The 11,185-nt window shown below is 38.7% G+C and overlaps 2 protein-coding genes across 7 annotated transcripts; one reads left to right on the forward strand and one right to left on the reverse strand.

Moving 5' to 3' along the window:
- Positions 1-5,744: 5,744 nt before the first annotated feature.
- On the forward strand, positions 5,745-6,458 carry LOC149933082 (transmembrane protein 242). Its single transcript, XM_090156023.1, has 4 exons — positions 5,745-5,873; positions 5,934-6,034; positions 6,089-6,232; positions 6,295-6,458. Exons 1-4 carry the CDS (start codon positions 5,831-5,833, stop codon positions 6,424-6,426), a joined length of 420 nt encoding a protein of 139 aa, XP_090012149.1. The 5' UTR covers positions 5,745-5,830; the 3' UTR covers positions 6,427-6,458.
- On the reverse strand, positions 6,439-10,918 carry LOC149933083 (X-linked retinitis pigmentosa GTPase regulator-like). Of its 6 annotated transcripts, none has more exons than XR_016472860.1 (17): positions 10,470-10,597; positions 10,081-10,206; positions 9,901-9,993; positions 9,777-9,839; positions 9,558-9,716; positions 9,334-9,483; positions 9,108-9,266; positions 8,890-9,048; positions 8,557-8,816; positions 8,396-8,474; positions 8,189-8,334; positions 8,045-8,131; positions 7,899-7,971; positions 7,649-7,821; positions 7,501-7,551; positions 7,317-7,394; positions 6,439-7,213 (listed from the first exon to the last, which is right to left on the reverse strand). XR_016472860.1 is itself a non-coding variant. In XM_090156021.1 (17 exons), the coding sequence occupies exons 2-17, from the start codon at positions 10,498-10,500 to the stop codon at positions 7,371-7,373; spliced, it is 1,833 nt and encodes a 610-aa protein (XP_090012147.1). In that variant the 5' UTR covers positions 10,501-10,575; positions 10,851-10,918; the 3' UTR covers positions 6,439-7,370. The 6 variants fall into 6 exon arrangements, 3 of the variants coding, with proteins under 3 accessions (XP_090012147.1, XP_090012146.1, XP_090012148.1); XM_090156021.1 differs by adding an exon at positions 10,851-10,918 and having other exon boundaries at positions 6,439-7,394; positions 10,470-10,575; XM_090156020.1 differs by adding an exon at positions 10,860-10,914 and having other exon boundaries at positions 6,439-7,394; positions 10,470-10,584.
- Positions 10,919-11,185: the final 267 nt, after the last annotated feature.

Raw genomic sequence — 11,185 nt, forward strand, 5'->3', positions numbered from 1 at the left:
TTGATAACGTCTCCTTATGGAACGAAATTGGTCCCGCGCCAGCCAGATTTAGCTGTACCTCTATTTATTCCCAACTCAATGTTGCCGACTAACACGAAATGATAAACTACAGTAATGCAAACGGTAAAGTATCATTTGTCCAACTGCTCATTTCTCCAACTACAAAATGCCCATAACGCCAACTGCTCATTTGTCCAACTACCCATTTGTCCAACTGCTCATTTCTCCAACTGTTCATTACACCAACTCCTCGTGTCTTGAGGAGTGGGTGTAACAAGCAGTTGGAGAAATGAGCAGCTCATAACACCAACTTCTCATTTCTCCAACTCTAACTTTTTAGTAGAAATTTTGGGGTATAAAATACCGGAAATACAACTAAAAATTCTACCAACTAAGGGGTTGTTCAAATAGTTCAATATGTACAAATTAATTCCAAAAAAAATTTAAATGATTGTGGAATATGAAAATAAGTTGCATAGTTTTAGTTTACACTAAGGTTTACAGTTGAAATTAACTTAACTTTTATCGTACAATTTCATTTGCAAGACAAATTGTTTTCAACTTGTGTTAATTTCTTTACCTTCCATAAATTGACATGGCAGCACGATAAATTTCAACTCTACATGTATTTCTTGCGATATAACACACAAATTTTGAGTTAATTTTGCTCCAATAGAACTTACAATTGTTAGTTATTATTTTTCAAAACATATATCAGAAGTTTAAAGGGCAACACAACTTGACGCGCGGAAGTGTATGAGGAAACACGATTGCATAGCCGGTGGGGCCAACTACTAGCCAGTCCGGCCCTGGAGCTCGTATTGGAGAATACAGTTTTCCATTCCAGGATACGGGTCATTCATATTCCTAGGCTCTAAGGTTCACGGGAATAGAGGAACTTTTTGTTGAGACCCAAAAATGCTTTTGGGTTATCAGGAATTTGGGCAGTTAGGCCAGGTTCATTTTTACGGCGATCATTACGAACATGGGGGGAAAATGCATTGCGAGCCGCACGGTTCTGATAATGAAGGGTATCTAAAACCAATGAGGGAACAGCGCTTTTTTTACGAGGGGGCAGTCATTTAAGTAATCAGGTGTACAAATCATAGGTAATCACGGGAATTCACTTAAAATCATCACCGGAAATCACCGAAAATTGTTGAGTAATCACTGGTAATCATCGGAAACATGAGCAATCAGTAATCAGGTGTACAAAATATTTACGAGTGACTACCCCCTTGGTTATTTAGCACGAAGAAACAGGGAACATGCATCAGCTTAATTGTTCTTCTCCGAGTGGGAAAATTGGGAGTTACGCATTGGAACAAAGTAGGCTATACCATCATTAAGTACACCAAGAAACCCAGTCCACGACTCTGAGATGTTGGTGGAACATCATTTCAGGGACCAGTCGACAGAGGATGAAAACTTAGGATTCAAAAGTCGTCTGCTATTCTTCACACATTCAGTTGACAGGTATTAAAGTAGATGGTGCTATCTTTTCGAAGCTCTAAGCCTATTGGTCTCTTTTTTACTTTTGAAAAAAACGGTATAGTTGTGTTCTTGGAAAATTAAATTGAACGCTTTTCCTTGTTTCATTGTAAAAACTATAAAAACACTTAGTGTGCCAACAAGTAGCAGTCGAAATGCGCCAAGTCTTCTCCATAATTTCCATCCTCCTAGGGTCAAGAACATTATATCTACAGAAAGAACCTCTATTTCTAGTGGGAACAACAACAACAATTTGGCGTAGAGAAATGATACAGTTAAGAAATACTTTAGTATATATCAACCGTCATTAGGGGCTGGAAGGAGAGCTTGACATAGTTCTTGATTTCTTGAGTTCGGTACAGGGAAGCATTACTCGTACAGGTCCATGAACAAGGAAAGCGCCTTCCGGAATTGCACGCGACATGGAATGTCCTTCAGGGGGAGGCGATGCCAATCGGAAATGACCGACGAAAGTGGAGCAAGGGCACCAGAAGCGTGATGCACGACACTGTTGACAAGCCTCTTCAGACGGCGGCGCTCAGTCATGGTGTTCGACTTATAGTTATGAAGAACCCTCGTCATGGAGGTACTCCACGCGAAGCCAACGCTGGCAGCGAAGCGGAGGGCACGGCGCTGGATTTTTTCTACTGCATGGACTCCACTTGTTGTCGAAAGAGACCAAACAGCTGAGCAGTATTCCAGGATCGGGAATACATAAGTTTTGACACCGAGTGACCTCGTGGGTAAAAGAGCAGTGGGAAAGGTGACGTCGACTGAACTTAAGCGCTCTCGCAGCCTGGGTGACGACCCGGGTGATGTGCGTAGTCCACTCGAGGGTATAAGTGAAGGTCACCCTAAGATACTTTTGGGATGTGACCAAATGGAGGTCGACATCTTGAAGAGTATATTTAGCGTCATGCGTTAGCTGACCCACCATGCAAAGGGAAAGGGCAGAGTATTTGGCTGTGTTAAGCGGGAGAAGCCACTGGTCACTCCACTTGCTAATAGTATCTAGGTCAGATTGTAGAGTGTTCCAGTACTGCGACGAGAAGATCGTCCTGGAGAGGGCTACATCATCCGCAAAGACATACATCTTAGAGACGACGTTGTCTCCAATGTCATTGATGTAGATGATGAAGAGGAAAGGGCCCAGGACCGAGCCCTGTGGTACCCCAGACGATGCTGGGAGCGGATGTCCAATCCTCAGCGCAGCAAAGGAGCTGGGTTTCGGTGCTGAAGCCACTCCTAAAGCCGTGCTGGAACGGATTCATCAGATTGTGACCATAGATAAAATAACTTCGTATATAGATAGGGAACTTCATGTTGTAGAAGTGACGCCAGAATTTGGGCCGACATCTGGTGGCGGCACCCGAATAATATTATTTAGTGAAGCTCGCACTACTCGAAGTACTTACTAGAACCTTGGTGTAACGCAAACCCAATTGCAAAGGCTTAAGCGAGCTATATGCATTAAAAGTACTTTTTCTTGAACTGAGAGCAAATTTAAAAAATAGCACTAAAGAAATAGCATTCAGTAAAGATTTCTAGTTTGTTTTACGCGCTATTTCTTGTATATTTGAAGACATTTACCTTGTAAAATATACGTTTATTCTCAATACGTTATACGCTCTTGAGAACACAGTCAACTGGCGCAGTCACTAGATGTCAGGGCAATCTCGTGAGAGTCAGTTTGCCCCATTGAAGTTTCCTATCTATATACAAAGTTATTTTATCTCTAGGCGTGACGTTAGCCTGTATCCAATCACACGGAAGAGCACCGGCGTCATAAGACAGCTGGAAGATGGTCGTAAGCAGAGCCGCTAATGCCCCGACGCACTGGCGCAATACAATTGACTGGATGCCATCAGGGCCAGGGGCTTTATGCGGTTTGACTTTGGTCAACAGCTGGTGTATTCCTTTGACTGAGAATATGATGTCCGGCATGGGCGGCCAAGAGTGGAACTACGGCTACATCATGCGCCGGAAGGTAGACGCCAGGAGATTGGCTTTGTCTACTGCTGTGGTGAACGTCGTTTCAGAGCTGGAGAGATAGGGAACTCTCGCTGACTTCACCTTCTTGGAGACTAGCTGGTAGAACTTTTTCCTGTGGGTTGAGATCATAGATATAAGAAATGTATATAAAGGTCTAGATAAATTTCGGGGCGTCTAAGCCTAATATAAAATACGGAATTGACACCTAGCAGACACCGAGGAAGGCACGTGACCAAGAGCGCGAGGTCTCTTAGCATTTTAGTACTAAGTGCTTGACCTTTCCGCAGGCCGTAGTCTTTAGACACCATCTGTTGGTGACTTTTAGTATAATTTTTAAGCGGGAGACAATGGCTCTCGCGACGATAGCATGAGCTTTCTTATCGATAGATAGCGCCTTATAAGGATAGCCTGCAGAAATTACGCGTTTCTGCTAGCTGTCACCTCCGTATTCACTCCCTTTGAAATATTTTATATAGACCTTTATATACGTTTCCTATATCTATGGTTGAGATATCCGACGCTACTTTGTCAACATGATGGGTGCGCGCAGCTCGGAGTGCAAATTTGACCATAGCACGATGCCAACTGAAGGCTTGTACATTGGCAGCAGAAGGGTACTTCCGGGAGCGGTTGTACCTACGCTTTGTGATGCGCATCAGACGTCTGAGGGAATTGCCTACCCACGGGAGATTATGCCTGGAGGATAGATGCTTAGTGGGAACATGATCCGACACCGTTTGCCTGACGGCCGAGGTGAAAGCGCTCCACGTCTCTTCAATAGAAGTGGCATTGGGGAGGTGGATATCAGAGAGTGAGCGTGTCTGGACGCAAAGTCAGCCTTGTTGAAGTCAGGGACCGATCGAGGAGGATTCCTTGGTAGGGGTGGACCCCACGAATATTGAGCAGGATAAAATCATGGTCACTGATGCCCGGAAGATGGGAGACAGTTTCCAAAATGTTGTCATTGGAAACCAGAACCAGGTCAAGGATGTTGGCAGCAGAATCACGTACCCTGGTGGCCTCAGTGACAGGCCAGGAGATTATGTAGAATGCTCGTTGCCACCGACGAGGGTTAATTGAAGTCGCCAACAATTAAAAGGGGCAAATGATGACACGCACAATAAACATTAACAGCTGTGAGGAAATTACATAACAATTCAGGATTATCATATTTACAGTTATTAGAACGATAAAGGACAGCATAATGCTGGTTTCATACTCGACGGAAAATATGCCGGAAAGACAATAATTAACGCCGAGCTGAAAATTGATTCCCATTCAATATACCGCTAACGTTCAACTTTACGCTGCTAATTTTCCGTCGAGTGGGAAACCAGCTTAAATCTATAATATTGTAACAATATTACACACTTATGAGGACACTCAGGACAGCTAAAATTTTAACTTTAGGTCCCCGGTAAGTTAAGTAGTCAATTAAAATATCAAGCCCCTGAGCATACTAGGATTGAAATTGTCTAGGGCTATGTCAGCGATAGTAAGAATTATCGCGATAAATTAACAATTAGCCAACACCATACCCCTCCATTCTATTCCTTCATGCCGAGCGCTCTTAGAAAAACCTTGGAGGAATAAAACAAGTATACAGGAGTTGCGGAGAGCTGCGAAATCGGTTTCGTCAGTGACCGTGAACTTGCGCGAGACGGAGGGGTTCAAACGCGACTAGCGCCAACTGCATACGGAATTTTGCAACTATTATCGTTTTATATCATTGTTTTCGCGTCGTCTGGTTTGTTTTATTCCTCCAAACATATACGAGTCATTTTGGAAAAATGCGCAAAGAATTTAGAAATGTTTCAAAACAAACCAGACGACGTGAAAACAATGCTATAAAATGATAATAGTTGCAAAATTCCGTATGCAGTTGGCGCTAGTCGCGTTTGAACCCCTCCGTCTCGCTCGAGTTCACGGTCACTGACGTAACCGATTTCGCAGCTCTCCGCAACTCCTGTATACTTGTTTTATTCCTCCAAGGAAAAACGTTGGCACCATACCACAGCGTCACCTATACTCTTTATTTCGAATATATTTTTAAAAGTGGAAAAATTTGTATTTTTTTATTACTATTAATAATTAACTATTAAATAAATAATTTAAAATTACATAGCAACCATCTTATACTAGAAACAAAAATTAACACTTTAAATCTCGTAATGTTTTTTTATTTTTCAGCCCCCCACCGCATTCGAATTGGCGCTAAAAAAGTAGCCATCAAATTTTCAAGCTTCACATCATTCTCCGGTCCCTAGTTTTTAATGACAGGGCTACGGAAGATAAACGATTTATATATTTCATTTAATTCATAAATAAATATTCCCTTAGTGGTGCAATGAAAGACGAAAACGTAAACAAACCAAAGGATTATTTAATTCGTATGTTTGACGAATTCTTTTTGAAATTTGGCAAAACTCATCTTCAGTTTTTTTCCACAGGTACAGCATTTTTAGGTACCATAACTGGTGCCTCTATCCTCTTTGGATTTGGTACAGCTTTAGCTATGGCCAAGAAAAAAGATCCAAATTCGTTTTTAAAAGTTAATTAGTTAGCAATTGGTAAATAACATGAATAATGTGTCGTTGTTTTACAGGGAATGCAGATTAAAGAACTTCCCTCAAAAGTCGAAACTGGGGGTTCCCTAGCAATGAGAGCATTAGGTTGGGGAACTCTATACGCAGTCTCTGGATTTAGTTTATTTTGCTTCACAATTTGGACCGCATTGGGTGTTAAAAATGTAATTTTACATTTTATGAAAAACAGCGAGATAAAAATGTTAATAAAAACCCCATATTATAGATGGAAGAATTTAGGAATAAAGTTGGGTCAATACTGCCCAAAATTCCTAAAAAAGAACCAGAAGGAAGAACAGAATTTAGTTCTTTAAGAGATTTATTAAATTACATCATTGAAAAAGACAAAAAAGAATAGAATTAAAATAAACACTTAGTTATTACATTTTTAGTATCTCTGTAAATCTTGTAAATATTATTAAAAGCAATTTTAATATAATTTAGCAATTTTTTTTCATATAGAGAACATGTATATATACTTTATAAGGCAATAGCAGCAAATGTTTAAATTTTATCATAAAAATTTTAATCACTGCGTGTTAAACTCTCAATCAGAAAGCTTAAGATTCCTACGTGAAATGCTTAAGGCACAAGCATTGTAAATATGTCTCAATTTCGATTTTAATAAATGCCTAAAAGCGTGGTGGGTACAATAATATTTTAAATATAGTATATTAAAAACAAAGCTAAGTTCTTAAGAAACACGTGCTGTATTTCTAGATAAAATACATTATAAATTCTACGCGTGTAAAAAGCGTTATGTTTATACCAATATAAACTTTATCCCTTTATTGTATAAGGAGAATCTGAGTAGATTTCCAGTTTTCCACATTGAGTATTATAAACTAATATTCACGAGTATTCAGTCTATTCTAAAAAAACTACTTAAAAATATAAAATTTGTTCTAAAATAAAGGGTTTTTGCGAAGCTAGTGTGGATTCGGTTAAAATAACATAGAGAGAACATTTTCTAAAATTTGTAAGTTTAGAATTTGTACTGAGGATTAAAATTTTCAATTAAAAATAAATCAGATTTTAAAATATAATAACAACCACAACGATGGCACCATCGGGACTAGGGCAGTTTTGGTAAGCAACAGTGGCAGTGTTTAAATTCTCGAGATCAGCCCTGTTTTTCTTAAAATCTGCCACAATAATACTTGGTAAAACTTGCGGTTTTATCACAAAATATATAGAAGGAACAGTTGTATGGTGATAACGAGGAGGAAGCTTCCAATTCTCACTTACTTTATTCCCGATTGCTATCAAGCTCATGGTTCAATCAATATTTAACGCATTTCTTCATAACACAGTGCAAGCTTTTGACTAAAATATCATAATTTTAACGTTATGCTATCAAATTTGGTAAAATTTTAATATCATAATTTTAACGTTATGCTATTAAACTTGGCAAAATTTTAGGAATAAATACCTTATTATCAGACGAAGGTGAGGAAGCTTTCTTCGGGCTCAACTTATTTTCCTAGAAACAAAGCAGCTACATTTGAGACTTAAAATACTGTCTTACACCCACTGAGGGGAAAATTACTACGCGTTTTAAAATTAAATAGTAATCCAACCTTTTTAGGGGAAGCCTCTTTGGGAGATTCAACTGTAGCTTTTTTTGCCATATCGCTGTCGCTATTTGAACCAGTCTTAACGGGTGAGGAAGTCGCTGAACAAGGTTTCTCTAATGACTGATGGGAAAGACTTTTCTTTTGAAAACGAAACATTTTTGCAATTCGGGAAGGAGCTGCCGTGAACCCATAAATGATTAAGAATTGGTAATGTAGGTAAAATTTTACCATAATATAAATAAAAAACACTAACTGCCTTTTTCATTTTCATTGTATGGAGCCGATCCGCATTCTTTCACTTGTTTACCCTCATCAGTTATATTTTGCTAAAAAAGAACAAGTCATTTACTATTTAGTGAATAAATTTGAAAATATTTAAAAATTGCTGATTAGAATTACCTCCAAATTAAGTAAGTCTTCGCCGCTAGGAAAATCTGGACTCAATAGTTCGCTGGAAGCCAGTCTTGCTGGTCTGAACTGGTTTAACTTTTAATGAGATTACAGTTTTTATTTACACTCGTAATTGAGAAGATTTGACAGTACCACTTCATCAGACTCAAGATCTTCAACGTCACTGTCAACATGACGAATACTTTTATCATCTTCGGCTTCTTTAAGCAAAGATCGTCTCTTCATCAATTTCTTCATTCGATGAACTTGAACTTCCCCATTTTTTTCCACTTCACCATCTTACAATGAAAAGAAAAAACCAATTTAATAAAAAATATTAAAACAAGGTCATTACGCAACCTTTTTCAATTTCTGGAAGCTTGGACTTGTCCAATGGATTGGAATCGGAAGGAATTGGACTTATAGGCAAAGGCGGAAGCTTCAATGTTAAAAAAACACAGCGTATCACGAAATTAACATTTGAAAAATATCATTTTGAACTTGAATCTAATCAAATTTACATTTTTAAGTCTTAATTTTGCTTTCCCTTCATGAGACTCTTCTAATTGGTTTTGATTTTCTATCATTCGTACTGAGAGAGACTTGGAATGACCAACAGCGAGAACAGTAGTATGGCAACCACCGCAAGAAACCTGTTGCACCGAGAGATTTTCAAATACAGGGACTAGAGTAGGTTCGTATTGGTTGGGCATGTCAATGTCAAATGGCAAGCCAAGTTTCGAATGACGTCCGCTTCCACACGTGAATAATTTACCACCCTCTAAAATTAAAAATAACAACGCTTGTGAAGTAAGGACTAAAGTCAAACCAAAAGAAAGAAATGGTGAAATTACCCGCTAAAAATGCAGAGTGGTTATGACCGCAATATGACCGGGCAAATTTAGTTCCTTCCAAAGATTTAACAACTTTTGGTTGACTAGATTGAGTTACTTCAGTTCCTAGACCAAGTTGGCCCGCAGATCCATCACCAAATGTAAAAACCTTACCATCAGCTAAAAATAAAAACTTAGTTTTAGGTTTTATGTAAAAAATAGATTAAACAAAACCTCACCAGAGATCGCACATGTATGTTGGGCACCACAAGATACCCAGATCATTTTTCCTGGTAAATCGGAGACAGGTTGAGGTTTTGAAGACTTTTTGAGTTGATTGTCCAGAAGACCAAGCTTTCCTCCTTCTTTCTCACCAAATGTATAGAGTTTACCATCCACTATGTAAAAATTTTTAAGCAAGTGTTTAAAAATGAAGATTGTAGTAAGATCACATTAAGAACATACCTGAAACAAAAGCCGAATGATAATACCCAGCACATATGCAAATAGCTAAGTTGTCAATTTTTAATTCGGTTGGTGTAGGGCATTCTTTACGATCTCCCAATCCCAGTTGACCTTCATTACCGGTACCCCAAATATATACACTTCCTTTTTCTGTCATATAATTGTAGCTTAAATATCAGTGGAAACCCTCGCTGAGTGTTGAATACTTATAATAATTACGGTACCTGTTAAAGCCATTGAATGTTCAGCACCCCCAGAAAGCATTTTAACACCGTGAAGACTTGAAATGGGTAATGGGGAAAGACAAGATGAATTCTCACTCTTAGCTTGTACACCCAATTGGAACTCGTTGTTACATCCAAAGCCAAAAACAGATCCTTTATCTAGAATGATAATTTATTAAATACATTGTTTCTTTCCGAATTTAATTTTTTTAAACTTACCATTTGTAACAAGAGTATGTGATTTCCCACAAGCTAATACTGTTATAAATTCATCTTTTAACCCTAATTTTATAAAAATTACCAGATTATTTTCTTTGTAAATTTTTCAATATTTTACCCCTACCATTTACAAAGCTGGGTTTATCAATGGAATTTGTATGACCATGTCCAAGTTGTCCCCATTCGTTACTTCCAAATGTAAAGACTCTACCACTTGCTAACAAAATTTAAGAGAGTTACATAAGAATATCACTTGCTAACAAAATTTTTGATACAAGAAAATTGAAAAAGAAATAAAAATTACCAGTCAAGAGAGCAGTATGTTCATCACCACATGATACATTAAGTACAGGATCATCTCTTATCCAAAATCGCCCAGGATCACCTTCGAAAAACCGACTTTTTCCAAATACAAACACAGCTCCCTGGTCTGAAACACAATATTTCTTTAATACGTGTTCAAAGGAAAAACTAAGTAATTAGTTATTAGAAATTATCCTTGCATCATAAATAATTCTTATAAAAATTTCCAGTATACTTTTCTATGGTTCTGGATCTAATGTGATAGCTAACTTGTAGAGAATTTCACTCCCCCCCCAAACGGTACATACACTGGAAAGCCAAGGCCTAATTCAAATTACCTTGAGAGAATTCCGAGCAGCTATTTCAATATTAAAATTAAAATTTACATACCTGTAATATCGGAGTCGCTCTCATCTGTCATATTACCAATTATTGTATTTAATAATTTAAAAATTTCGCGCCTTAACTTATTATTTGGATTGGAAGTAGCCTGAGCCTCTTGCTCCGATTAACTCGGACTTTTTTTTTTTTTTGAGATACACAAACATCGGTGTCGACCCGAGGCCTTAGACACCAGAACACACACAATAACTGATTAATCAGGGTGAGATATGTGTAACGGCCACGCCAACGGGGGGATACGTGGGGACAGGGGTGGGGACACCCGTGGCGGAAGTATCCCGACCACCCGTTGGGGGATTGGTAGTCGTCCTCACACGGCCTTCCACAAACTCTGCCTAACGGACGCCTGGGATTACAGGAGTGAGCCACTACTCCCGGCGATTAGCTCGGACTGCTCAGTACAGATTAAAGAAAACAAGGACCCAATTTTATCGCCCTCTACCGGAGATAGCTTTGTCCATTTTGGCTGCTCTCTGGCCCCGATCACCATATTTTATGTGCTCCGATCAATTTTAACATTTTCCATTTTTTTTTGCGTTCTGAGATAGCTTGAAACAATTAGCCTCTTCAGTTTACAAAGAGCCATGTAGCGGCTTAAAAATGATGTAAATCAAGTAGCTAACGAGCGTCTCAGGGAAATAACTTGAATTGTAAACAATCAAATGATACTCGCGACCGAAATGAGTCTAGGTGGCGTAACGGCG

Source organism: Leiobunum rupestre, chromosome 8, assembly GCF_980474605.1.
Source record: "Leiobunum rupestre chromosome 8, qqLeiRupe1.1.hap1, whole genome shotgun sequence".
Classification (NCBI taxonomy): Eukaryota; Metazoa; Arthropoda; class Arachnida; order Opiliones; family Sclerosomatidae; genus Leiobunum; species Leiobunum rupestre.